This window comes from Phyllobates terribilis, unplaced genomic scaffold (genome assembly GCF_046119375.1).
Source record: "Phyllobates terribilis strain yellow unplaced genomic scaffold, ASM4611937v1 Scaffold_1__5_contigs__length_1240528914, whole genome shotgun sequence".
Lineage (NCBI taxonomy): Eukaryota > Metazoa > Chordata > Amphibia > Anura > Dendrobatidae > Phyllobates > Phyllobates terribilis.
Window position 1 is genome coordinate 1,091,607,984 of NW_027362761.1, and position 26,706 is coordinate 1,091,634,689.

At 42.9% G+C, this 26,706-nt stretch overlaps 1 protein-coding gene across 1 annotated transcript in view; it reads right to left on the minus strand.

Moving 5' to 3' along the window:
* Positions 1-26,706, minus strand: part of SLC30A9 (solute carrier family 30 member 9) — a 105,744-nt gene that overhangs the window by 19,726 nt on the left and 59,312 nt on the right. Inside the window, exons 10-16 of the mRNA XM_073645603.1 lie at positions 20,252-20,307; positions 11,716-11,851; positions 11,594-11,633; positions 11,063-11,134; positions 9,716-9,823; positions 5,077-5,242; positions 1,192-1,321 (exon numbers count right to left, since the gene is read on the minus strand). Of these exons, the coding sequence (XP_073501704.1) occupies positions 1,192-1,321; positions 5,077-5,242; positions 9,716-9,823; positions 11,063-11,134; positions 11,594-11,633; positions 11,716-11,851; positions 20,252-20,307 (708 nt within the window). The remainder of the gene's footprint in view (positions 1-1,191; positions 1,322-5,076; positions 5,243-9,715; positions 9,824-11,062; positions 11,135-11,593; positions 11,634-11,715; positions 11,852-20,251; positions 20,308-26,706) is intronic.

Here is a 26,706-nt window from a genome sequence, read left to right on the forward strand (position 1 = left end):
TTGTGGGTAAAACTGCAATCGGCTTGTAAGAACAAATAATACTGTAATTTACTTGTCATTAAAAAGCTCTATGTTCAAGAATGGAGGCATTTTTAATTCTAGTGTACAGCTCGCTACATAAGTTTCCGGTTACTTCTGCAGTTTATCAACAACGGTGGTCGGTTTGCTAGGCAGTGATCACAGTGCTCACAAGCTCTTAGCAGGACAGCTTGTAAGCACTGATCTGAAGTAGTCCCCGTGCGCTCGTTCGACGCTGCAGAGGCAAAGTTTTCACTGCTTGCAGCATGGGAGAGGGCTCAATTTTGACCATCAATGCAACCATACCACTGGTGCAAACCGTCAATCATCAGGGTTACACCAGCCCCCGACAAGCAGAAAGCCGGAAGGCAGCCGAGTGGTGCGCTCCTCAACAGCAAGTTGAGGACAACCCTTTATAGAAGTCCTATCAAGCAATAACTGGACATCATAGGATTGCCTAACTCAAGAACCTGAATGAAGCGTTGTAGGCATTACAAAGACCAAAAAAAAAAAAATCAGAATGGCCACAATGCTATCCATCCCTAAGCCAGCTAAATCCTTTACCAGTAAAATCAGACGTTTGCCTGTAGTCTAGCGATCTAGTGGCTTTCAGATTAAAAGTGTTGTCTGTGACTATAGCCTTCTAATGAAAAGGAAAATAGGATTAAGACTAGCAGAGTTCTGGGGGAGCTGAACCCCCTCCATGGTTGTGAGCAGTGTGTGATGTTTATGGCCTCTTCTGAAGAGCAAAGGAAAGAGAACAGTGTCCTCAGCTCAATAGCCCCAATTTAAAAAAATGGCTGTACAACGCTTTGTTGCCAAAAAAAGATGTATTTCATAACTTACTGTCCCTGGTTCATACAGTCACAGGATACTCCTTACTTATCAGAAAACACAGAGAAAGCACCCAGCTAATAAAGCACAGTGGCCTGAACCGCATTCATGTCCCAAATAGCAAAAGCCCAATTTTGTAGAGTAGTGCGAGATGATGGACTGACTGGTCTTCACTGGGGCTTCTCCTGTACCGGCCATCAGCACTTACTAGGCCTATACTTCCCTAGGATGGTGTGGGCATTAGTGTTTGCCATTGTCAGACACAGAAGGGGGATAACTATCACACTGGGATGTATGCATTTTATTAACAACAACAAGATTTGGAGGCAACACACTTACATTCAACACCTGGTCGATATCCTGCTTCTCTAAGTATGACCTGGTAACTACGCGTCCGTCAAAGTCCACCTCTGCTTTAAATCGTACTTTACTCATTCCCATGTCTGTGGCTTTTACATCATGAATGGCTCTGGAAATACACATATATTAGAGCGATCAACTGAACATGTGCCGGACATATATTCCGGTTTTCGGCACTTTTTCATTACAGAAATCACTAAATGGATTGAAAAATCTGAGCATTAGAATAAAGTGCAGATGAAATGACTATTAATATACAGTCGGTGGTCTCTGGCTGCAATTACCACCGCGCTTGCAGATGAAATGTGCTCTGGATAAATAGGATACAAATTAATCCTGGCCTGTGATGGCTTATGTCGTAGAGCAACAATTGTGTGCAGGTTCGCCTGTAACTACGAGTCCCCAAATGATAGGAAAACTGCAGGCTGCCTAAGCCGCCCCTTTAAGCTTTGCAATCGGTCTATATGTTCTGTCCCCCGGAAACACACGGTTCATTCTGGATTTTGATTATAACAATAAATCGTGATTTTCCTCTACATAAATCAGGACATTTCCTACTAATGATCCCAATAGTGATCTTTCACCTTTGCTTTCTTTTCACTTGGGAAATGGAAATTACTAGAAAAAGAAAATTAAAAGGAAAGGCTGTATACCAATAAGCTATTGTACTTAACCCACATCTTGGGGAAAAAAAAAAAAAAAAAAGCGGAATAAAATATAAAACAATAACGGTAAAAAAAAAAAAATAACAGGCAATTCTCATTAAAGAGGACCTGTCACCAGGTCAAAAGTGGCCAGTTATTGCCCTTAATTTATTCCCGCTGTTCCCCTGAGTTAGCAGATTTTAGTTTTTTGGTTTTTTTAAAACCTGCCGTGCGATTCCAGAATTATGGACCATTATATTTAGTGCTAATTTTTATGTTCTTTACAAAGGGGAGTGTCTCACAGAGTAATAATGCAGGGCAGCCAAAAGACACGGCCCAGAGGATCCTGAGAGACATGCCCATATAAAGCCTCAGCCCCGCCCCCATAATCCAAATTGTCAATCAAGGAGAAGCGCGTCCGCCTCCTCCTGGGAGGTGGAATAGCCGTACACACGCCTGCAAAACAGAAGTATAACCCCTCTAAAAGGGAACTTGTCATGTCCCCATCAAGAAGCAGATATAGGGTTAATCTGCAGCTTAAGGCCACGGCCCCACTATCCGTATTTGATCAGTATTATTTCTCAGGAGTGGGTGATAAAAACCAGGAGTGGGTGATAAATGCAGAATTGGTGACTTGTTTCTATTATACCTTTTCTCTGATTGTTCCTCACCTGGTTTTGGCTCCCACTCCTGAGAAAAAATACTGACCGAATACTGATAGAGGGGCTGTGGCCTAATAGTGATACAATACTGCTCGGCTCCCAGGACAAAATGAACTTATTCCTCCCAACATAGAGGTGCTCGGTGCGGCTTCAGTCAACGTTCACTACACAATAAGCCCCGATGCTTTGTTAGCCTCCATTTGCCATTAGCTATTGCTTGTTAAAGAAGTATTCCCATCTTATTTATAAGGATATGCTGTTCTTGGATTATTTTTTTTTATTTTTTTATTTGAACTGCATGCCTTCTCCCATTGGTGTAGCTCCACTGATTCAGGAACAGTTTTCCTTTTATTATTCTGTGCCCCTCCATTCTATAATGAGCACTCAATATGTAAATTTTCCCTTCAACCAATTGGGTTTATACTACAGAACTTCTCAGTGGGCAGTTGCTTATTCTCCTCTAATATGATGGCCAATCAAAGCATGGCCACGCCATATGGGGGGGGAAGCACACGCCCACAGAGAAGGTAGCAACAGCAGCCTGGCTCAGCGTGCTCTCCTCAGACGACATTTGTGTCACGTGAACACGCTGAATACTCCTGTTGCCGTGTCCCTTTATTCTCTTAGACAGTCGGAGCACAGGAGAGGAGCAGCGCTTTAGAAAAGCAACACAGTACATCAGCTGGGTCCGGCGCTGCTTCTCACCTGAGCTCCAATAGAAGGAAGGAATGCGTCGATAGAGGAGTTCCCAGTGTGTTCACATTTGTATGTTCTCCCCATGTTTGTGTGGGTTCCCTCCAGGTTCTGCGGTTCCCTCCCACAGGGCCGTGTTTGATTGGAGAGCATTGTAGAGAAGAAACAAATGCTCAGAAACATTCTGTGGTGTACACCCAGATGAGTAAATTTGGCATATCGGGGTTGCTTTATTGCCCCAGGGCAAAACTTTGGAACAGATGGGAGCAGAAAAAAAAACTGTTCCATAATCAACAAAGCAGCACCAATTGGTAGAGGTACATGGTTTTAATAAAAAGATAAGTATATCCAGTGAAAGATGCTCTTCAAGTGCCATATGCACAGCTCTCTATTTTCACTTGTATCTGAGTCACGGAAACAGCTGAGTACTCTGCTGTTTAGTGAACGAAGAGAGATTCATTCTTGGCCTGACCTAGAGGTATGCCATACATGTCCAAGATGGAAATACCCCTGTAAGCAAAACTTCACAACCTTGCAATTTTCCATTTTTGAGCCTTCGTTTTTTTGCTCCCCTTCTTCCCAAAGCTATAACTTTTTTATTTTTCCGTCAATATGGCCGTGTGAGGGATTGTTTTTTGTGGGTCGAGTTGTACTTTTGAAGACACCATTGATTTTACCATATAGTGTACTGGAAAATGGGGAAAAAAAATCCAAGTGCGGTGAAATTGCAAAAAAAAAGTGCAATGTTTTTTGTTGTTTTTTTATTTACCATGTTCAATAAATGCTAAAACTGACATCCATTATGATTCTCCAGGTCATTACAAGTTCGCAGATATTAAACATGTATAGGTTCTTTTTTTAATTAAGTGGTGAAAAAAAATCCAGAGCTTGTAAGAAAAAAGGTACCATTTTCCGAGACCCGTAGCGTCTCCATTTTTCCAGTTCTTCTTGGCAGTGAGTCTTCACTTCTGCACCTGGATTCCTGGGCATCTCTGGCGCATAGTAGACCTCATGTGATGTCATTATGTATGGTGCAGGGTCAAGTAAGTGCCAGAGGCAGCCAGGATGCTGGGCTGAATGTGCAGGTGCAGAAGAGAAAATCAGCTGCCATGGACGACTGGATGTTAATTAAGTTAAATACCAGTATATTGCTTTTACACTAATGGAAGGTTTTGCTGACATTACACGTGGTATACTTAGTGTGGGGTGTTAACGCTATACAGCAAGTTTGGAATTCTATAATTGGACAACAGTTGTCAAGTCCAGGACATATATATTACCCCATGACACTCAGGGGGAGCTCTCTCTACACTCAGAGGGTCTACGTTCAGGAGCTGACAAGTGCTCCTGTTCCTACAGCATTTTTGGCCTACAAACACACACACAGGCTGACTTGTGCTCTTGTTGGGTTTCTGGAGCTTGGACATTCAAACTCGTGGATAAAGGCCCGACACGTGCTCCTATTCCTGCAACATCTTGGGCCACGACATTGACACAGACAGAAGTAAACCTCCATTCAGGATCCAGGGAAAGATGGGTTAACAAACTTCAACTAATCTAATGAATGAATTATAGACAAATGGATGATTACTTTGTAACTACTTCACATTCTGTATTTTGCTACAATAATTATTTTTGGTGGACAATCCAACAAACCACTACATTTTTTATAAGAATGATCATGACCATTTTCTTTGGATCATCACATCTGCTAAGAAGTCCTGAATAAACAAATATTTACGGAATATGTATATTTAAACACTGGACACAGGTAAACTGCTGCGATTAGAAGAAGCACTGTGAATTAGCTGTGCAAAACCATTAGATCATATGATCTTAAGGCAGTATCGGCACAATGTCCATACCTTACAGCAGGGTCGCTTTCAAGGAGTTCAGTAAGCCTCTGAACTTGCTCTGGTTGTATTGATCGGCCGATAAGGGCCTCAGTGTTGGTGTATATAAGGAATGCTGATACGGCTCCTAACAATGTCCCTACACCGAGGGAGCCCAGACTGTCATAGTAGGGATTTCCTAGATGAGATAAGAGAGGAACATGAAAACAAAGTAAATATTAAAAAACATATTGACTGCTACATGTCTACCGCTCCTGGATACAAGCTGCTGCTCAGATAACCGCACAAGTTTACTAAGAAAGAGAAGTCAGTAGAAAGTCATTGGAGGCTGCACTAGAGAGCAGCAGAGCGGATAAGAGTATTAGAAACCTTAAAATTGAACCTGTCTCTGTGACAGGTGACACACAATAAAACAAAGACGTTAGCCTGCACTTGGCAGAACTAACAGATGTGGCTGCCGAGATTTACGAGGTGAAAGAAAGCATTAAAAGTTCACAAAATAGGGGTGAGCACACATAATTCATGGAGATTTGCCTTGGGTGCCTGTGTCCAATCAACGAAATGTTTCCAACATCTATATCAAGCGCTGATTTATTAGTAAAAAAAAAAAACTGACGCCAGATGCAGCAGAATAGAAATGCAGGCGAATCACACGGAAACATGGAGTTTAATAATGGGACCAATGCAGGAGGGTTATATACACAGAATACTTATGTATCCATTCATTCAAGTATCCCGTGTTGTACACAGTAAGAATGATAAATGTATGTGCATTCGATACAAAAGTTTTGCCCTGCTCTGCTCACTTCTATACCGAGAGGTGAACGGTGCAGATGTAATATCTATGGATACTGATACTGAAGCCAGGGTGCATGCGGCGGGGCAGGATATCTGCAAGTTGTGTGCCAGTCATGGCATCCCTGTGAGGATGGCCATCCCATGACCAGGGCAACATTTTATCTACAGATAGTAAACAATAAAAGAACTAATGAATGACAGTAAGCAGAGACATTGAAAACGGTGAACTTGTCAAAATGGCAAATCAAGTGAAAGATGCTCCATGAGGAAGCTATGATCAAGTAGTAAAATATGTTAGAGTTTACCAGTGGTGTCCTCCCATCAGGCCTCTCTCCACATGGACTTCCTCGAAGTATATGGGCAGATTCTCTTCATGTTTGTTCAGTGTATATCAGCTTCACATTTTTTGCATAAAATGGTTTGCAAGACCTTTATATTGATTGCATATCCTTAGAATAGGTCATCAACATCTTATTGGTGGGAGAGTGACCACCGACCCCCCCCTGCCGACCAGCTGCTACCGATGCTGGAGCAGATATGCTCAGCAGGAGAGTGGAGCTACACAGCTCTATCAACTGCATAGTGGCGCGGCCGGGTACTGCACAAATGCCCGGCTGTGGCCACTATACAGTAGAGTCATAGCTGAGCACATCTGCCTGCCGCCGGTAATAGGAAGAGCAGGTCAAAGGGGGTGCTGGGTGTCGCACAGTGACCGATCAGATATTCATCGTCTATAGGAGTGGTCCCCAACCTTTCTTACCTGGAAAGCCACATTCAGCTCCGAGAGGATCGCAAGCCACGTCCAAAACTCTTTCCCTGAATTAGTGACATTCTGCTCCCACCCCCCTCAAAAGTAGTGACACCCAGAGCCACAGTTACTGGCATAATGACAATTCAGAGAAATCACACTTACATCCCGGGGTTCCCACCGCACCCCGATCTGGTATTCTCACATCATGCACTTCCACTGCCTCTGTCGGGCAGGATCATATTTTCTCCAGATTACTGTACTTCATTTATCTCTAAACCCCCAGCGCCAGTATAAGCACATCAAGATCTGCTCTTCTATAAGGAGCTACTTAAAAACATCACCATTTGGAGACCCGCTATTCATAGCTGTTTGCTAGACCTGGTGCTAATGTACCAAGCTGGCAGACAGCCACGAGCCACAAGTCATAGGCCCATGAGCCACAGGTTGACCCGTGATCTATACTAAGGATAGGCCATCAATGTAAGTGTCCTAGACAACCCTTTCATTTTTTTTGCTTTACTTGTCATTCATTCCTGCTCTTATTTTCTTTTTTTCCTCTACTTCTATCCTTAGAGATTCATACAGACAAATTTTACAATGCATGGAACATTTGCTACCCATTTATTTACGTATTTGCTCATGTTTTTCAGATTGTGCTGCAAGAAAATGGATGTTTCTTACTATAGCAGCATCAGCACGTCACTTACGTTCTATCATTTCTGTGGATGTTGTGCTTCATTTTGCTATTTTTTGCATTTCGCCTTGGTTTCCCTTATTTTTAGGTTTTCATTACTGGAAATTACATTACTTTTGTAATCCCTTTGTGTATTGTGTGTTTTTTAATTACTTTTAATCTTGTCTTTTTGATGTATTATCCTTGTTCTGTATAATTGAGTAACATTTTTAATAACGATTCGTTTGAGCATGCACACGTGGGTCACTGATTGAACATGTTTTGCAGTTTTTCGATGCCTGTGTAACCTGCTCGCTTTAGCTATACCCACCATTATGGACAGCAATTAAAATAAGGACATCTGTGTGATACTTATGGATAGGATTACACCCATTGAACAGACCCCAAAAAAGCCACATACAAAGGCGCTGTGCTTGCACAGGGGCCCTTCTCTTTCTGTGTCCGCACTGACAAAGAGAATCATTATGCTGCCATTACAGTACAGTTCTTGTATTGCTAAGAAGGATCAGAACGAAGAAAAAATGAAGTTTGCAGATGTGAACAAATCAGAAAGCCGCAGTCCTCCACCTGTGTGCCCGTCCTGCCACTGCCTGCCCGCTGTGTGCGCCTTGTTGCCTTACTCATGCTCCTCAAACACAGGTTGAGAATGGTCACAGGGATATGAAGTCTGTGAATTTTAGGGGTCTGATCTAGGAGTTTATCATTTTTAGGGGCATTGGTATATACAAGGGTTGCTCTGGTTTATCACAACAGACACCAATGGAGCCACATGGGCTACTATTACCTTACAATATGGTCTATTAGGGTTCAGTGTAGTGTGATTCAAAAAGATCTAAACAAACTAGAACTGTGGGCAGCAACTAACAGAATGTTTTTTTACAAGGAGAAATGCAAAGTCCTACATCTGGGCAAGAAAATGAAAAAGCATATACAGAATGGGAGGAATAGGGCTAAGAAACAGCATGTGTAAAAAAAGACTTGGGTATACTAATAGATCACAGACTGCACATGAGTCAATACAGCAGCAAAAAAGGCAAACACAAGTCTGGGTTACATTAACAAAAGCATAGAGTCTAGATCATGTGAAGTAATTATCCCCCTCTACTACTCTTTGGTCAGACCTCAACTGGAATACTGTGTCCAGTTCTAGGCACCACATCTTAAAAAAGACATGAAGAAACTGGAGCAAGTACAGAGAACAACCACCAAAATGGTGACCGGTCGGCAAACAATGTCCTAGGAGGAACGATTAGAGGTTTTGGGAATGTTTAGCTTGCAAAAGAGAAGACTGAAAGGAGACTTAATAGCTGTCTACAAATATCTGAAGGGCTGGCACAGTGTAGATGGATCAGCTTTATTCTCATTTACACATGGAAACACGAGAAGCTATGGGATGACACTGAAAGGGAGAAGATACAGATTAGATATTAGAAAAAACTTTTTGAGAGTGAGAGTGATCAAGGAGTGGAACAGGTGGCCACGAGAGGTGGCGAGTTCTCTTCTCCTTCAATGGAAGCCTTCAAACATAGTCTGGACAGACATCTATCTGCGATGGTTTAGTGAATCCTGCATTGAGCAGGGGGTTGGGCACGATGACCCCGGAGGTCCCTCCAACTCTAACATTCTAGGATTCTGTAATGTCCCCCGTTTTCATGGGAAAAAATGAATAATAATAAAAAAAAAAGCTTGGAAACGTCAAGCGTTGCCAATAACCATCAGATTCAGTCTCGCACAAGTACTCCAGCCATCAGCCTATGCAATCAAAGAAGGATCCTACCTACCCATATAAATGTAGGATCCTACCTACCCATATAAATGTAGGCTATCAGCCCAGTAGAGGAATCACATTAGATTAGGTTTCCAGCAAAGAGAATTGAGCTGCTGGGCACACATGAACTGGCCAATTTATGCGCTAAGTATCTTAGTTTTTTTTTATCTTCTACAGCACTCTGAGTTTCATATATTTCATGTTTGCATGCTATAGCATTACAGAGTGCAGCTTTGTTAGTTATATATGGAGGTGGCTACTCTTAGTATGCACCTGTTCACACCTAATCTCTGTTTGAAAGTGACGGTCAGTCTTTTATATTTGTATACATAGGCCCTCTGACGGAGCACTTCAGCCATCAGCCTAAGGTGGTATTAATTACAGCAGGATCCTACCTACCCATATAAATGTAGGCTATCAGCCCAGGAGAGGAAACATATTAGGATAGGTTCCCAGGAAAGCAGATTGCCTTGTTGTGGCTGCTGGGCAAACATGTAAATCAATTCAAATTTCATACATTTCATGTTTGCATGCTATAGCGCTACAGAGTGCAACTTTATTTCTTAGTCACACAAGAAAGCACACAGGGATTTTAGACAATGGTTTTACCAGTAAGAAGAAAATCTGATTAAATGATTACCTGTAAGCGATGTCAGACCCATACAGGAGGCAGCCATGACCACTCCTAAAACTGCTGCCGCATCCTCCATCAGGACCACATTAGTACTTGGATCCTTAGACTGGATCACTAGAAGAATAATGCCAGAGTTTAACTTGCTTCAAAATGTCAATAAGAGTCTTAAAATACCATTTCTCGTCAATTGATTAGAATAAAACAATCTGATAAATACAGATTGAGCCTAAAGCATGTTCATTTGCTTCAAGATGATTAAAACAATGAACATATGTATATCTGAAGTGTAGGCTCCATTTTCTTACTCTACAAGGTTTTCTATAACATGTTCTACCAGCTAAAACTCCTTAAGCATAAGAGCAATATCCGTACCCCATCCAATACTCTGAAGTCCGACAGCAAACCCTTAGGCAATGGGCCACTGACAATCGACTAACATAAAAGTGATAATACTAATCGGAGAAGTGAGAGGGTATTTCATATATCTGGAGCTGAAATGTATAAGCTTTTATTAAATTTAGGCCTAAAAGGTAGAATTAAAGTATTCGTAAATTGCTCATTCCACCAAATGCCCATCACCAATGTCATTAGTGGGGTTGTGCAATATTAGAATTAAGGGTTTTCCAAAAACAGCGCCGCTCTTGTTCATGGATTGGGTCTGGACTTGCAGAGTAGCCCCATTTCACTCATAAAAGTGACAGACTACTAATCTGTGATTGGTTGTAACACAAAACTATAAATTTCCTGTACTGGTTCATGTGTAAAGTGGCAAATTTCCCACAATAATTATCAAGTGTTTGCAATTTCAAGTTTTTTGCTGGCCCATGCTTAAACCAGGTCGGTCACCAAATTTCACAATAAAAATGGTATGTATTACGAAATAGATCTTTTAGACTTGATGTGTCTGGTGTATTTACTTTAAAGACCCATTTCAGGCCCCGAGCCTGGTTGACAGCTTTTAAGTGTCCCTCCTCACTGCTGAGATCACACACTGCTCAGTATAAGCTGCAGCTCTCAGTCAGGCTGGGTGGTGAAGATTGAATACACTTGGTCTCAGTGGTCATTTCATTTTAGAACTGGACTCATAAAACGCTTATTTTGACATCAGGATTATACAGCCATTCTAACGTGCATTTTTCAAAGTAAACGCACCAGTCTCATCAGGTTTAAAAGCTCTATTTCATAATGTATGCAGTTTGTAAAGAGAAAGCAGGTGACAGACCTGCTTTAAAAGGTTTTCTCTATTTTTAACTTCAAACTATCACTGAGAGAAGAATACAATTTGGAAGGTAAAGAAGTTTGAGGACCTCTTTAGCGATATGATTCAGTATAGCGCAGGTGCTGTGAACATACCGTACTGATAAAAGGACATTCCCTTTATTCTTGCACTTTTCCTAATCTCATTAACAGCAACCAGGAGTGTAGCTAAAAGGAATAAGAAAAAAAAAATAATTACTGTAGCCGAGCGCTCATGAGAATATCCTAAGCGATCCATTTACACTGGGACTTCAGCGCGCAGAGTGGTGAAGTCAGAGATACAGAAAGATAACAGTGAGCTGAATAATGGCAGGATGTACTTATTCCTATTACGTCACAGGTATTCTGTGTCCTAATCCAGACCATAGATCGTTACCACTTGCACAGTTCAGTTTTACTCTTTGATTTTTCGTAGGCTAAAGATATATGTTCCAGCAAATTGTACATTATTGCCAATAAAAGGAACAATATTTCCAGGGATCAAAAAAAAAAAAAAAAAAAATCAGCTCCACCTAGAATCCCACAGCAGAACTGATAAGTATGCTTATTATTTCCCATAATGATAGTCCATGGTGAAATGTATTCAGGCTGCAGATAGCAGAACAATATATGGCCAATGCTTCTTACCTCCTTCAGAAACTAATGATCCGGCCAGGATACAATAGGCCTGTAACGATAACACAAGCCTTTTACTTTCTCCAGGAAGAGACTGTTTGTCGGAGTACAGTAAGGAGAGATATCAGACTTACCCAGAGAAGAGACTCTATAGGTTGTGGATGGAGTAACCCCATGATGCCATGGTACCAAGATAATCCAGCACCCATCATAAAAATGCCAACGCCGCTGATCAATGAGGCAATGTAGCGCATATTGGTGAAACCATACCTGTGGGATTAATAAACAGTCACAATCATTTGGTGCTACACCAATATTGCTGATGAATTGTCGTCAGACAGAGGAGCTTTCTCTAAGGTGCCTAAAACAGGTTACATGAGTATTACTGTATCAGCTCCCCGAGACAGAGTTTGGGAGGAATAGTATATTGTGTCTAGCATTCAACTGAAAAGGACATTTGAAAAAAAGCACTGCAGGTTAGTGAGGTCTCTTCAGTCTAGGCAGATGCTTCAGAAGTATAGACCCATCTGCAGAGCAATGGCAGGAAATGTACATTTCTGGCTACCGTCCTACTACCATTATTAGCTTTCTCCTACTTGTAAAGGTGCAAGTTCAATGTGTGTGACTGCCTAGTGAGAATTAGGCCATGTATAAAGTACTTAATTGTTCAATTAGTGTTAGAGTAAGGCTCTTTAAAGCGGATCTCTCAGGCATACATTCTTAAATAGATATTACACCTGATCCTGGTTTGTCAGTTCCTCGGTGTCCCTCCTCCCTGCAGAGAGCTCACACTGCTCAGTACACGCTGCAGCTAACAGTCAGGCTGTGTGTATGGAGACTGAATACACAGATATTTCATTCTATAACTGGACTCATAAAATTCTCACCTTAAAGGAAATCTGTCAATAGGATCAACCCTCCCTAAGCTGTCTATTTGGGCATGTAGGTAATAGGAAGCTTAATAAAATTATCTCTTGATACCTGCGATCCGATGTCTTATTTCAGAGAAATCCATGTTTTTCTTATATGTAAATAAGCAGTTTAGGACTACGGGCCGGACACTGATCTGCATGAGAATCTGCCTTATTTTAGATGAAAGGGTACATTACCAGTGTGAGACATGTAGATCAGGAGAGCAGACTGTCAGTCATTACATGTCTCAAAGGACCTATAAAGGGATTTTCTATGATGAAATCACCATTACAGTTTATCTTTTATGTTGGTATCAGACAGTTCTGAACTATTGTACGCCGTTGTGTATAGCCACATCATTGTTTTGTGTCCGTGTATAATAACTAAAGACAACATGCAGAATTAAGTACTGCAAAAGTACACAAATTAGGAGCAGGGCAGGAGCATTTAATAGAGTATTAGGGTAGCATGCCCTTTTCAGTGTTTCATAGAAAAAAAAAAAGTAATTTCATTCTGTATATTTTTTCTAATCCTTTCCCGGCATAGGCTATTTAGATCTAATCTTATTACTTTAATGTTATGCACCACAGCTGCTGATGAAATTGATTTAATCCCTTTTTTTAATGCATTCAGATGTTTAATGAACAGGGTAGTGTTTAAATATTCGCTGAATACCATCCTGAATTTAATTCCTCTTGTCGTTCGGAGTAATTTCAGATATGTTTTGATACATGAAATACATTTTCATATTTATAATTTTACAGCATTTAGAAGTCCAAAAAGCTGGTAATTATTATCTGGGAACAGGCTGATTGTGCTGCCTATGCAAAGATGCTTTGTAAGAGGGCGGTTGTCTGGCAGGTGTAAGGTGCAGAGGTGCGTGCCTGTCTGCAGAGCATTGCACTAAAAGCACACACACTAGCTAATGTATTCACACCGGAAAGAAGAGAAAAGGTATGGATATTGAAATACACAGAAAATACAACCCTAAAATGGTATTGGTCCCTTTTATTTTTGTACATGGAGTGTCTCCCATGTCCCCTAAGGATCCCAACACGGCTTACTTCATTACTATTCTTACTGGGTAACATTTGGGTGAATTCATTGAAAACTACCCGGTACAGGCAAAAATCATGATCTTTCAGCATTGTAGGTGTTGAGCACAAGATTATAGTTACAATGTCCCATCTACAAGCCATGATTGGCTGCAGCGGTCACACAATGGGATGTTTCGGCATGCTACTGTTTAGCAAGAGCAGTGGACCAGTGTAGCAAAACAGTCTTTTCAGAGCAGGATTTGTCACTACATTTCTCCATATGAACTGGATACATTATTAAATAATCACTTAGAACTGATGAAGCTTGTGTACTTACTTTGAAAATCCAAGGCAGAACAGCTGTATAATGTTTTTTTATTTTTACGTTTTACCACCTGATATTCAAATGAGTGATCGAAAGGGGATTACGGATTTAGCAAATACAAGTTAAGGGTATATTCACAAGCAACAGATTTGCTCCAAAAATGTATGAATTTCTGACTAATGTGAATAGGAAATCCATGTGCATCAAGTGGAAAGTGTTCAATTCAGAAATATGTGCAGAAAATATGCGACAAGGGAATATATTCTTGGAATCCGTCAGCAGGTTTTTGCTATGTAATCCAAGTGCAGCATGAGGTAGGGGCTGAGACACTGATTTCAGTGATATGTCACTTATTAGGCTAAGTGCCCATGATGCAGAAATGCTGCAGATTTTTTCCACATCTCCCTGGCAGGAAAAACGCATGCGTTTTTTATATGCGTTTTTCATGCCAAGTAGAAGAGTTTGTCAAGCGTTTTTGCATGCGGGTTGACAAGCGCTTTTCCAAGCAATTTTAGCATCACTTGGGAAAGTGCTTGACAACTTGGTCACACTATATAAATCCATGCAACCGGCATGGATTTATATAGTGTGACCAAGTTAATAGTTTAAAAAAAAAAATGGTAAAAACAAAAAAAACATTATACTCACCTTCTGATGGCCCCTGGTCTCCTCCGGTCTCTTGTACGGCTCGCGGTGGTGTAAAAGGACCTTCCATGACGTAATTTAGTCATGTGACAGGTCACACCACCGCCGACGTCAGCAGTCGAGTGATGTGTCACATGACTAAATGACGTCATGGAGGTCCTTTCACACCATCGCGAGCCACCGGGGAGCCTGGACGCACGATAGAGGAGCCCGGAAGGTGAATATAATGTATATTTTGAATTTTAGATTCTTAAATTCTTTTTTTTTTTTTTTTTTTTACAGGTACCATGGTACCTGGGTCTGGAGGAGAGTCTCCTCTTCTCCAGACCCGGGTACCATCCACACATTGAATCGCTTCATATCAGCATGTGCACATGCAGTGATGCGCATATTAAGTGATTCAATGCAAGTCAATGGCGGCAATTACGCTGAGTGTCCGCAAAATTAATGGACATGCTGAGTATTTTTCCGCAATGATAATCCGCAGCGGAAATTTCCGCAGCATGTGCACAGCATATGTGGATTATCATTGGGGACCATGGGGCACGTATTACCAAGCGTTTTTTAAACGTTTTCGCTGTGGAAATTCCGAGGAAAAAACGCTTGAAAAACGCATAGTGGGCACGCAGCCTTAGGCTGTGTGCTGTTTTCATACAATGAAGGTTTTATCACCAGGAGGTGCTCGTGTGAGCAGTCGTCAGACTCCTGTGATCAGCAGCTCACTGTCAATAGACAATGTACATAGAGCTGTGGTGTGGGCGGGGGAGGCTTTCTGAGCTCTGCTACATCAATAAACTGATTGTGTCACTCCTGCGGCACCCAGTAAGCTAAGTGATACATAGTTGGAATTAGGGTCTCTTTTCCTACATTATGGCATACATAAAAGGAGCAGAGAGACCCTCCCTCAGACTCTTATGCCACAGCGGTGCCAGTGTACCATGTGGCTCCTGGACAGCGAAGCCCTTAACTCCTTAGTGACCAGGCCAACCTTTTTCAAATCTGACATGTGTCACTTTATGCGGCAATAAGTCTGGAATTTTTCAACATAGTCCAGTGATTTTTGAGACTGTGATTTTGAGACTGTTTTTTCGTGACACACTGTACTTTATAATGGTAAATTTAGGTCGATATGTTACACGTTTATTTATAAAAAATATCACAAATTTGACAAAAATTTCTAAAAATTTGCAATTTTCAAACATTGAATGACTATCCCTTTAATCCAGTCAGACCACACAAAATAGTTAATAAATAACATTTCCCTCATGTCTGCTGTTCATCAGCACCATTTGTAAAATGTTTTTTTTTTTTACTCTATTAGGATGTTAGAAGCTTTAAAATTGTAGCAGTCATTTTCATTTTTTCAAGGAAATTTACAAAACTTTTTTTTTTTATTGACCTATTCAGTTTTAAAGTGACTTTGGGGGACGTATATATTGGAAAACCCCAAATGTGACACCATATTATATATATAAAAAAAAATATTCAAAACTGCTGGCAGTTAGTTTATTAACCCTTCAAGTGCTTTTCAGAAATTAGTGGTATGACAGGAAAGAAATGTCATTTTTACCACCTAAATGTTGCTAACTACTTAACAGACCCCTATAGCCGGCAGACTCTAAGGCCATTATTTGACCATGAATTGCCATAGCAAACATCAGGACCACACAATCAAGATCTCAGGGTGTCGATGGGGTTGAAGTGGAAGCCCCCTGCCATCTGTTCACCATCTATATGCCGTAGTCAGTATTGATGGGTTAATGGCCATGGTCGGTGACAACACCAATAGTGACTGATGCAGCAGGGTGTCAGCTATAGTGTACAGCTGATGGCTATTGCATTTTCACCCGTCGGGGGGATACTATTCACTTATATCTCAGGTCAGTTTTACGTTATATTGGTGGTCACTAAGGGGTTAAATACCTTTAATTTGGATCCATGCAAACAATGAGGCGAACTCCACTAGCAGTTACTGAGGTCAATTTACTTTGACAGCTGAAGCCATGACCCCACTTTAAAAGACAATCGTCCTTAAAAAGGAATTTGTCAGCAAGATTCATCCTCACTAATTGTTTATATGGTCAAGTTACTCTCTGAAAGATAATGTCATCCACACATTTACCAATGGAATCTAAAAAAACTAAATCACTGTTTTAATTCATATGCAAATGAGGCTTAAGTGCTCTGGGAATCTTAAAGCACTTCCAAAACCTCTGCGCTCGCTGGCTTCATTCCCTGTCCAACCCTACTTTCCTCTGCTTGACTGACAGCTTACTGAATGTATCGTCAAGCAGAGGAAGGTGGGGCTGGGCGGGGAATACAGGCAGGGAGGCAGAGACTTGGGAAGTGCTTTGACACTCCCAGAGCACTTAAGCATCAATTTCATATTGATTGAAAAAAACAGCGACTTTTCAATCATGGAGCAACACATTACATCTGTAAAAGTGTGCATGACATCTTTCAAATAGAAACATGACCATATAAAACATGGGGAGAGAGGTGGGGTGTTGTGTGAATCATGCTACCGGACCCCCTTTAAGGTCTCTTTCACACATCCGCTTTAAAAAAAGTGTATGCGCGAGACAGGCTGTTTCTACGTGTGTACTATTCATGTGCCATCTGTTTGCAGCCTGTGTGATGTGTTCTGGAATAAAATGCATTCAAGAAATTACTACATTTTTATGTGTTAAAGGTGTGCAAAGATAATAGATAGATGATAGATAGACAGATAGATAGATAGAGCTGCAGCGGCATCGGAAACAGCCAGAATTGGAGCACCTAATGTGATGCGCTACTTCTAGAGCTGCTGCTAGCTGGTATTTTTAGGCTGGGGAGGGCCCAATAACTATGGACCTGATAATATAAGCCCGCAGCTGTCTGCTTTACCTTTGCTGGTTACCAAAAATTGGTGGGACCCCACTTTGTTTTTTTCATTTATTAGGTGAACAGAAAGCTGTACAATAAGCTACACATGCAAGGCCTAAATTATATATCTGACGAATATCTACTATCTTTGCACATCTTTACTACATAAAAATCATTAATTTCTTGAATGCATTTAATTTTGGTACGTGTCACACGGATGCCATTGTAGGAGAACTCGCCACCTCTCGTGGCAGCCTGTTCCACTCATTGATCACCCTTCACTGTCAAAAAGTTTTTTCTAATATCTAATCCGTATCTTCTCCCATTCAGTTTCATCCCATTGCTTCTGGTCTTTCTTTGAGCCCAATATTAGGCATAAAGGCCAGTGTGAACTTTGCATGAGTTCAGATTTTTTTTTTATTATTATATTGACAGTGATACGAGAAAAAAAAAATTAACCAAAAGAAAAAAATACATTTAAACAACCTGATTTAAACAATAGGTCATTTTCCGATGATATGTTCCATTAAAAAAAATGCAACATCTGTATTTCATGTAGGATTAAATGAATGTCAATGAGAAAAAAAATAAAGTGTTCATGTGCAACATGAGACATCAGAAGCGACTCCCGGCCTGTGCCGGGTAGACAGGCAGTGCAAACTTTAGCATTTTGTTCCCAGAACAGCATTATTTTCCCCAAAGCATAATAATGCATTCTTACTGGTAATATACAGACTAAGCCTATTCTTATTCTCATCTGCTAAAACTACACTTCCCAGCAGCACATGTTTCTCAGTGCTGCAGATCCCTCCTTCTCTGGTTTCCTCCTGCATAGCCGTACCTCTGAGTGATCATCTAATCTAAGTGTAGAGATCACCTTATTCTTCTGTACACTGTCTCTGTACAGTAACCTCCTGACCGATTTTATCTTCTGCCATCTACATCAGTATAGCCGCAGTGTGGTGCTACATCATCAGCTGTTTTAAGCAGGGCTCAACTCTCTTGCACTGTACAACAATGGCAGTGCATAGCTGTGCTTGTTGCCCGATGCGGATAGATCAGTGACATGAAACCGCTAATGCCTCTGTATTGATCATTACAGGAGAAGATAATTCTCTGCAATATACATCAATATAGTGGCATATGCAGTTACACATTGCTAATCTCTCAGCAGCAGGCAAAAAACACCAAATATGAGACACTGTAAACAGAATGCGGTATATCTCTCCTCTCAGCCCCCTGTAAACAGCCCATCATGCAGTATATCTCTCCTCCCAGCCCCCTATAAAGAGCCCATCATGCAGTATATCTCCTTTCTGCTCCCTGTAAATAGTCCATCATGCAGTACATCTCTCCTCTCAGCTATCTGTAAACAGCCTATCATGCAGTATATCTCTTCTCTCAGCCCCCTATAAAGAGCCCATCATGGAGTATATCTCCTCTCAGCTCCCTGTAAACCGCCCATCATGCAGTACATCTCTCCTTTCTGCTCCCTGTAAACCGCCCATCATGCAGTACATCTCTCCTTTCTGCTCCCTGTAAACAGTCCATCATGCAGTATATCTCCTTTCTGCTCCCTGTAAACAGTCCATCATGCAGTATATCTCCTTTCTGCTCCCAGTAAACAGCCCATCATGCAGTATATCTCTTCTCTCAGCCCCCTATAAAGAGCCCATCATGGAGTATATCTCCTCTCAGCTCCCTGTAAAACGCCCATCATGCAGTACATCTCTCCTTTCTGCTCCCTGTAAACAGTCCATCATGCAGTATATCTCCTTTCTGCTCCCTGTAAACAGTCCATCATGCAGTATATCTCCTTTCTGCTCCCTGTAAACAGTCCATCATGCAGTATATCTCCTTTCTGCTCCCTGTAAACAGTCCATCATGCAGTATATCTCTCCTCCCAGCCCCCTATAAAGAGCCCATCATGCAGTATATCTCCTTTCTGCTCCCTGTAAACAGTCCATCATGCAGTATATCTCTTTTCTGCTCCCTGTAAACAGTCCATCATGCAGTATATCTCTTTTCTGCTCCCTGTAAACAGTCCATCATGCAGTATATCTCTTTTCTGCTCCCTGTAAACAGTCCATCATGCAGTATATCTCCTTTCTGCTCCCTGTAAACAGTCCATCATGCAGTATTATCTCCTTTCTGCTCCCTGTAAATAGCCCATCATGCAGTATATCTCTCCTCTCAGCCCCCTATAAAGAGCCCATCATGCAGTATATCTCCTGTCTGCTCCCTGTGAACAGTCCATCACGCAGTACATCTCTCCTCTGAGCCATCTGTAAACAGCCCATCATGCAGTATATCTCTCCTCTCAGCCCCCTGTAAACAGCTCATCATGCAGTATATCTCTCCTCTTAGCCCTTTATAAATAGCCAATCATGCAGTATATCTCTCCTTTCAGCCCCCTGTAAACAGCCAATCATGCAGTATATCTATCATCTCAGCCCCACTATCGACAGTTCATCCTGCAGCATATTTCTGTCCCCTGTATACATCTCATCCTGCAGCATATTTCTGGTTTCTGTACCCTGTATACAGCCCATCCTGTAATATTTTCATCACCAGCACACTGCTGCTTCCTCTTACTAGTGCCACATTGTAATGAAGGAAGTTCTGCCCCGTTCTGTGACATTATCCCTCACAGAAAAGCTCCGTTCTACACACAACGCAGCCAAGAAGTTAGCTGAAAAAGACTCCACTGCGCATGATCGACCAGGGCCCCTGTACCTACAGGACAGTTCCAATGACAACTGGAGGTGGCACCCCTATGGGGGGTTATATGTACATAACGGGGCAGGATTAAAAATATGTTATGTTGGCATAAATAAGACCCCTTTATAAGAGCCAAAATATTTACTATTAAATAATCGTTCTTACGGGTGTCCGGGGTCCGGCGTCCGGGCAGACTGTGCAATACCTAAAGCCAAGAGTGCCTGAAATATAGATGAGGAAAAGCGGTCACCTAAAAGAAAGGTTAATTAAGGTTTGACTTGTATGCTGCATGAAAATACAAGTTTGTCCCATCTTTTTTAATAACTCTGGAAAGGCAAAATTATGTAAGGCCACAACGCCATTGACAGGAAGAATAATAGAGGCGCAGCACAACAGAGTTGTAAAGAAAAAAAAAAAGATGTTCTGGAGTCAGCATTTTCATAGGCTGAAGGGTGATCCTTTTTACAGAGGATTCATAAACTGTGGGAATAAGTTTATTGCAGAACGTCCACTTCTCGTCATCTGAGCAATCGGCTGTAATGTGTGGGAAGATCTGCCAGTAAGTGGTCAGTGTCTCTGCAGCCCCCCACAGGGGAACATCTGGTATTGTCCAGTCCCACTGTTACTGATACTAAATTAATTATAATTACAATGGAAACTGGATGTTCCCATAAAGCACTGCCCAGTGCCCATCCCAGTGTAAGGGGATATTCAGATCTACTGATTTTTTTAGTTTCTCTTGCTTGTGTGCGCAACAGACCAAACATGGACCAATGTCTGCCTACGTGCTAGTCTAGAGGAGTGATTTTTTGCACAGATCTCACGAGCAAAAAAAAAAAAAAAAATATTACTGTAGTCTGGTCCAGTTTATGGCGCCCCCTGTGCATACAGAGCTGCAAATGGAGTCAGTCACATCTGAAAACTGCGGAGATGACCGGTCCACAATGTTCAGCACTTGTCTGAACTGAGCCTCATACAGAACAGATCTTGCAGGGCAATACACGTTCTTCGCTCTGACCAAGGTATAAGGAACCTGAACAGAACCCTAAATTTCTGAAAGTAAATGAAAAATGTTTTTCTAAACTTCATGTTTTGGCTGAAAGCCAATATAATTCATGCTGTGACATTACTTTTTCTGGTTTTAATAATGATCTTATTACTTGATCAGCAGGACAACGATCTGCACAAATCTACAGACATTATGATCACTACAGACACTTAATGGAAAGCAGTGACACCTAGTGGCAATATATAGTCCTTACATCTATAATAGGTTTTAAAGGGAATCAGTCACCTGATTCATGCTGCCCAAACCGCAAGAGGCAGCAATCAGAACCTGGCAGTACGATTGCAGAAAATACACTTTAAAGATACGACTGGGGACCATACCCGGAGACGAGACTAGTCAGAAAGACCAGTCAGTCACCAAGAGCGTCACTGGGGAAATGCCGGCCAGGGGCAGTGCTGGACTAGTCTCGTCTCATGCCAGACATTTAAAGTATAAGTTCCCTGAAAAGCGTTTTAGAGAAAATTACACCTGGCTACAATCGTGTTGTGGTTTAGGCAGCATGAATCAGGTGACAGGTCCTCTTTAAAAGGTAATCTGTCACCAGGTGAAAAAGTTTCTACTTTCTGCTCTTATTTTATTCCCGATGCTCCAGAGTATTATGGTTTATTTTTTAAAACATATGCCATATCCAGAGATATAGGCCTTTTTATTTAGTGCTAACTTCAGAGGGTAAAAATGCAGAGCAGCCTAAGGATGCGCCCCAGAGGATCCTCCCTCTTGGTAAAGATCATAAAAATTACCACTAAATAAAAAGGCCCATATCTCTGGAACTGAATTAAAAAAAAACAAAAAAAAAAACAACTCACGACCATCAGGGATAAAATAAGAGCAAAAACTGGCCATATTCAATCTAGTGGCAGGTCCGGACCCATCAGCTGATTCCTACCCTTTAGACTACAGGCCACATGAATTAGAGACCAGCTCAGCTTCTGCACCGTGTAGGTCTCGCTCTGAAATGCTGCTTGAGCTTCAAAGAAAACATTTGAAAACTGCGTCCATGAAAGTTGTAAAGACCTGTGAATGTACGGGAGCCGAGGTGGGCTTCATAGCAGTCGCCAGGGACCGGCCTCTTGGACTAGCCATCCTCGCAATGTTCCTAGCCATCAACTCTAAGTGATACGTATATGTCAGTTCCATGAAATATGCTCAAAGGAAAAATGCCCACAGCCATGAATGCCAACAGGAAAAATGCCCACAGCCATGAATGCCAACAGGAAAAATGCCCACAGCCATGAATGCCAACAGGAAAAATGCCCACAGCCATGAATGCCAACAGGAAAAATGCCCACAGCCATGAATGCCAACAGGAAAAATGCCCACAGCCATGAATGCCAACAGGAAAAATGCCCACAGCCATGAATGCAAAAACAGGAAAAATGCTAACAGGAAAAATGCCCACAGCCATGAATGCCAACAGGAAAAATGCCCACAGCCATGAATGCCAACAGGAAAAATGCCCACAGCCATGAATGGCAACAGGAAAAATGCCAACAGGAAAAATGCCCACAGCCATGAATGCCAACAGGAAAAATGCCCACAGCCATGAATGCAAAAACAGGAAAAATGCTAACAGGAAAAATGCCCACAGCCATGAATGCCAACAGGAAAAATGCCCACAGCCATGAATGCCAACAGGAAAAATGCCCACAGCCATGAATGGCAACAGGAAAAATGCCAACAGGAAAAATGCCCACAGCCATGAATGCCAACAGGAAAAATGCCCACAGCCATGAATGCCAACAGGAAAAATGCCCACAGCCATGAATGCAAAAACAGGAAAAATGCTAACAGGAAAAATGCCCACAGCCATGAATGCCAACAGGAAAAATGCCCACAGCCATGAATGCCAACAGGAAAAATGCCCACAGCCATGAATGCCAACAGGAAAAATGCCCACAGCCATGAATGCCAACAGGAAAAATGCCCACAGCCATGAATGCAAAAACAGGAAAAATGCCCACAGCCATGAATGCAAAAACAGGAAAAATGCCCACAGCCATGAATGCCAACAGGAAAAATGCCCACAGCCATGAATGCCAACAGGAAAAATGCCCACAGCCATGAATGCCAACAGGAAAAATGCCCACAGCCATGAATGCCAACAGGAAAAATGCCAACACAGAAAAAACAACAATAGTTTATTAAAACAGTTTTGTAAAGAAGTTGGTCATTACTTTTTATGACTGGGGCTAACGATGGACCCTGTGCCCCTAAGCGTTTTACTAATTACCTCCTGTCCTTCTTGCCTGTGAGCGGTGCTATCGATGGCCGCTCATAAGCATCACGTGACCCCCGGCTGCAGCCGGCTATGACATCCGCTGAAGTCACGACAAGTTCCGCTTCAGTGCTGTGTTCCACCGGTGGCTGCTGGGCTGTAGGCAGGGTTACCCTGCGCGTCACACCCAGCATACACCACGCGCTCTCCCTCTCCCCATTCATTGGGAAAGCGCGCGGTGGATGCTGGGTGTGACGAGGGGGATAACCCTGCCCACAGTCCAGCATCCACCGCGGGGACAGTGTCAGTGATATCACGCCTCACTTGACGTGACATCAGCAGGGGGTCATGATAGCGCCGCTCACAGGCAAGAAGGACAGCAGGAGGTAATTACAAAAACACTTAGGGACACAGGGTCCATCAATTGGGGCAATCATAAAAAGTAGTGGTCAACTCCTTTAACCCCTTCATGACCGGAGCATTTTCCGTTTTTTTGCTTCCCTTCTTCCCAGAGCCATAGCCTTTTTATTCTTTCGGTCAATATGGCCGTGTGAGGGCTTATTTTTTGCGGGACGAGTTGCACTTTTAAACGCCATTACTAGTTTTACCATATCCTGTACTAGAAAAAAGGGAAAAAAAATTCCAGGTGCGTTGAAATTGCAAAAAATAATGCAATTCCACAGTTTTTTGGGCTTTTTTCTTTCCACGTTCACTGAATGCTAAAACTGACCTGCCATTATTATTCTCCAGGTCATTACGAGTTCGAAGACACCAAACATGTATTGGTTCTTTTTTATTTCAGTGGTGAAAAAAATTCAAAAGTTTGCTAAAAAAAGGCGCCATTTTCTGAGACCCATAGCGTCTCCATTTTTCGGGAGACTGGGGCCGGGTGAGGGCCTATTTTTTGCGCGCCGGGCTCACGTTTTGATACCATTTTGGGGTAGATCCGATATTTTGATCGCCCGTTATTGCATTTTATTGCAATGTTGCAGTGACCAAAAAAACGTAATTCTGGCATTTTGAATTTTTTTTACGACATTTACCGATCGGTTAATTCTTTTTTTATATTGATAGATCGGGCGATTCTGAACGCAGCGATACCAAATGTGTATGTGAGGTTTATTTTTTATTATTTTATTTTGAATGGGGCAAAAGGGGGGTGATTTAAACTTTTATATTTTTTAAAACATTTTTTTTTTTTTTTTTTTTTTTTTTTTACAGTTTTTGCTTGCTTCTATAGTCTCCATAGGAGACTAGAAGCAGCAACTGTCCAATCGCCTCTGCTACACAGAGGCGATGAGCAGATCACCTCTATGTAGTAGAAATGCTCTTGTGCTATGAGCGCCAGCCACTAGGTGGCGCTCATAGCAATCTTTACATGACAACCACAGGGGTCAGCTGCAGACCCAGGGTTGTCATGCCCACCAATCAGTGACCCGCGATCACGTGACGGGGTCACCGATGGGCGGGGTAAGTGACGTGCTTCCGGCGCGGCGATGTTAAATGCTGCTGTCAGAGATTGACAGCGACATTTAACATGTTAACAGCCGAGGGTGGATCGCGATTCCACCCGCGGCTGTTGCGGGCACATGTCAGCTGTAATAATCAGCTGACATGTGCCCGGTTCAATGTGGGCTCAGCGCCGGAGCCCCCGCTGAACCGGCCTTTCCGACGTGGTGCGTACTATTACTGACCACATCGGAAAGGGGCTAAAGCTGTACTCGCACACGGAAAATTGGGTACATGCCGGTACAGCCAGGGTCACACTGTACACAGCCTCCAGAGCGATATAATATATTACAGGTCGAGGGGTAGGTGATAATAAGGTTATATCGGTACAGCCGGGGTCACACTGTACACAGGCTCCAGAGCGATATAATATATTACAGGTCGAGGGGTAGGTGATAAGGCGGCTATATCGGTATAGCCGGGGTCACACTGTTCACAGGCTCTGGAGCGATATAATATATTACAGGTCGGGGGGGAGGGAATCTATAATATAACGGGAGATGCGTGTCTGTCTGAAGCCTTTATAGAATGCGCAAGCGCGCGACACGCCTGCACAGTCTGGCTCCAGACAGAAGAACACATCCAGCAGTTACAGGTAAGAGGAATGTATGGCGCCGAAGATCGCAGTATGGTAGACACTGAACGCATACCGCGATCTCCGGAGCCATACTTACCTGACCAGGAGGAGCGTTGCCGCGGCGCCTCTCTTCGACGGAGACCGGGGCAGGAGTGAGGTGTCTGAATAGGCGCATGCGCATAGCACTATCCGGCGCCATTTTACTGAAGACACATTTGCAGTGTGTCTTCAGCAAAATGGCGCCGGACAGCGCGGTATGGGCACACGCGTACTCCGGCACCGCACTCCTCCCCCGGCCTCCGGCAGAACAGGACACCACAGCGCTGGAGCACAGGGAAGAAAGGTGAGTATAAGTGTTTATTTTTTTGTATGTGTGCAGCGTGAAAGGGATGAGGGGGCCACGCATACCAGGATTGGGGGACGAGGGGTGCCATACATACCAGGATTGGGGGACGAGGGGTGCCATGCATACCAGGATTGGGGGTGAGGGGTGCCATGCATACCAGGATTGGGGGTGAGGGGTGCCATGCATACCAGGATTGGGGGTGAGGGGTGCCATGCATACCAGGATTGGGGGTGAGGGGTGCCATGCATACCAGGATTGGGGGTGAGGGGTGCCATGCATACCAGGATTGGGGGTGAGGGGTGCCATGCATACCAGGATTGGGGGTGAGGGGTGCCATGCATACCAGGATTGGGGGTGAGGGGTGCCATGCATACCAGGATTGGGGGTGAGGGGTGCCATGCATACCAGGATTGGGGGTGAGGGGTGCCATGCATACCAGGATTGGGGGTGAGGGGTGCCATGCATACCAGGATTGGGGGTGAGGGGTGCCATGCATACCAGGATTGGGGGTGAGGGGTGCCATGCATACCAGGATTGGGGGTGAGGGGTGCCATGCATACCAGGATGGGGGTGAGGGGTGCCATGCATACCAGGATTGGGGGTGAGGGGTGCCATGCATACCAGGATTGGGGGTGAGGGGTGCCATGCATACCAGGATTGGGGGTGAGAGGTGCCATGCATACCAGGATAGGATGGTGGGGACAGCACGGGGGCAGCAGAAATACAAAGATGGGGGCAGCACATACCAGGAGGGGAGACCATATAACAATAAAAATTCTCGCCACCCGGGCGTAGAACGGGTTCAATAGCTAGTACATTATATCGGTACAGCCGGGGTCACATGGTACACAGGCTCCGAGCGATATAATATACTACAGGTCGGGAAGGGGGAAGGTGGAAGGGA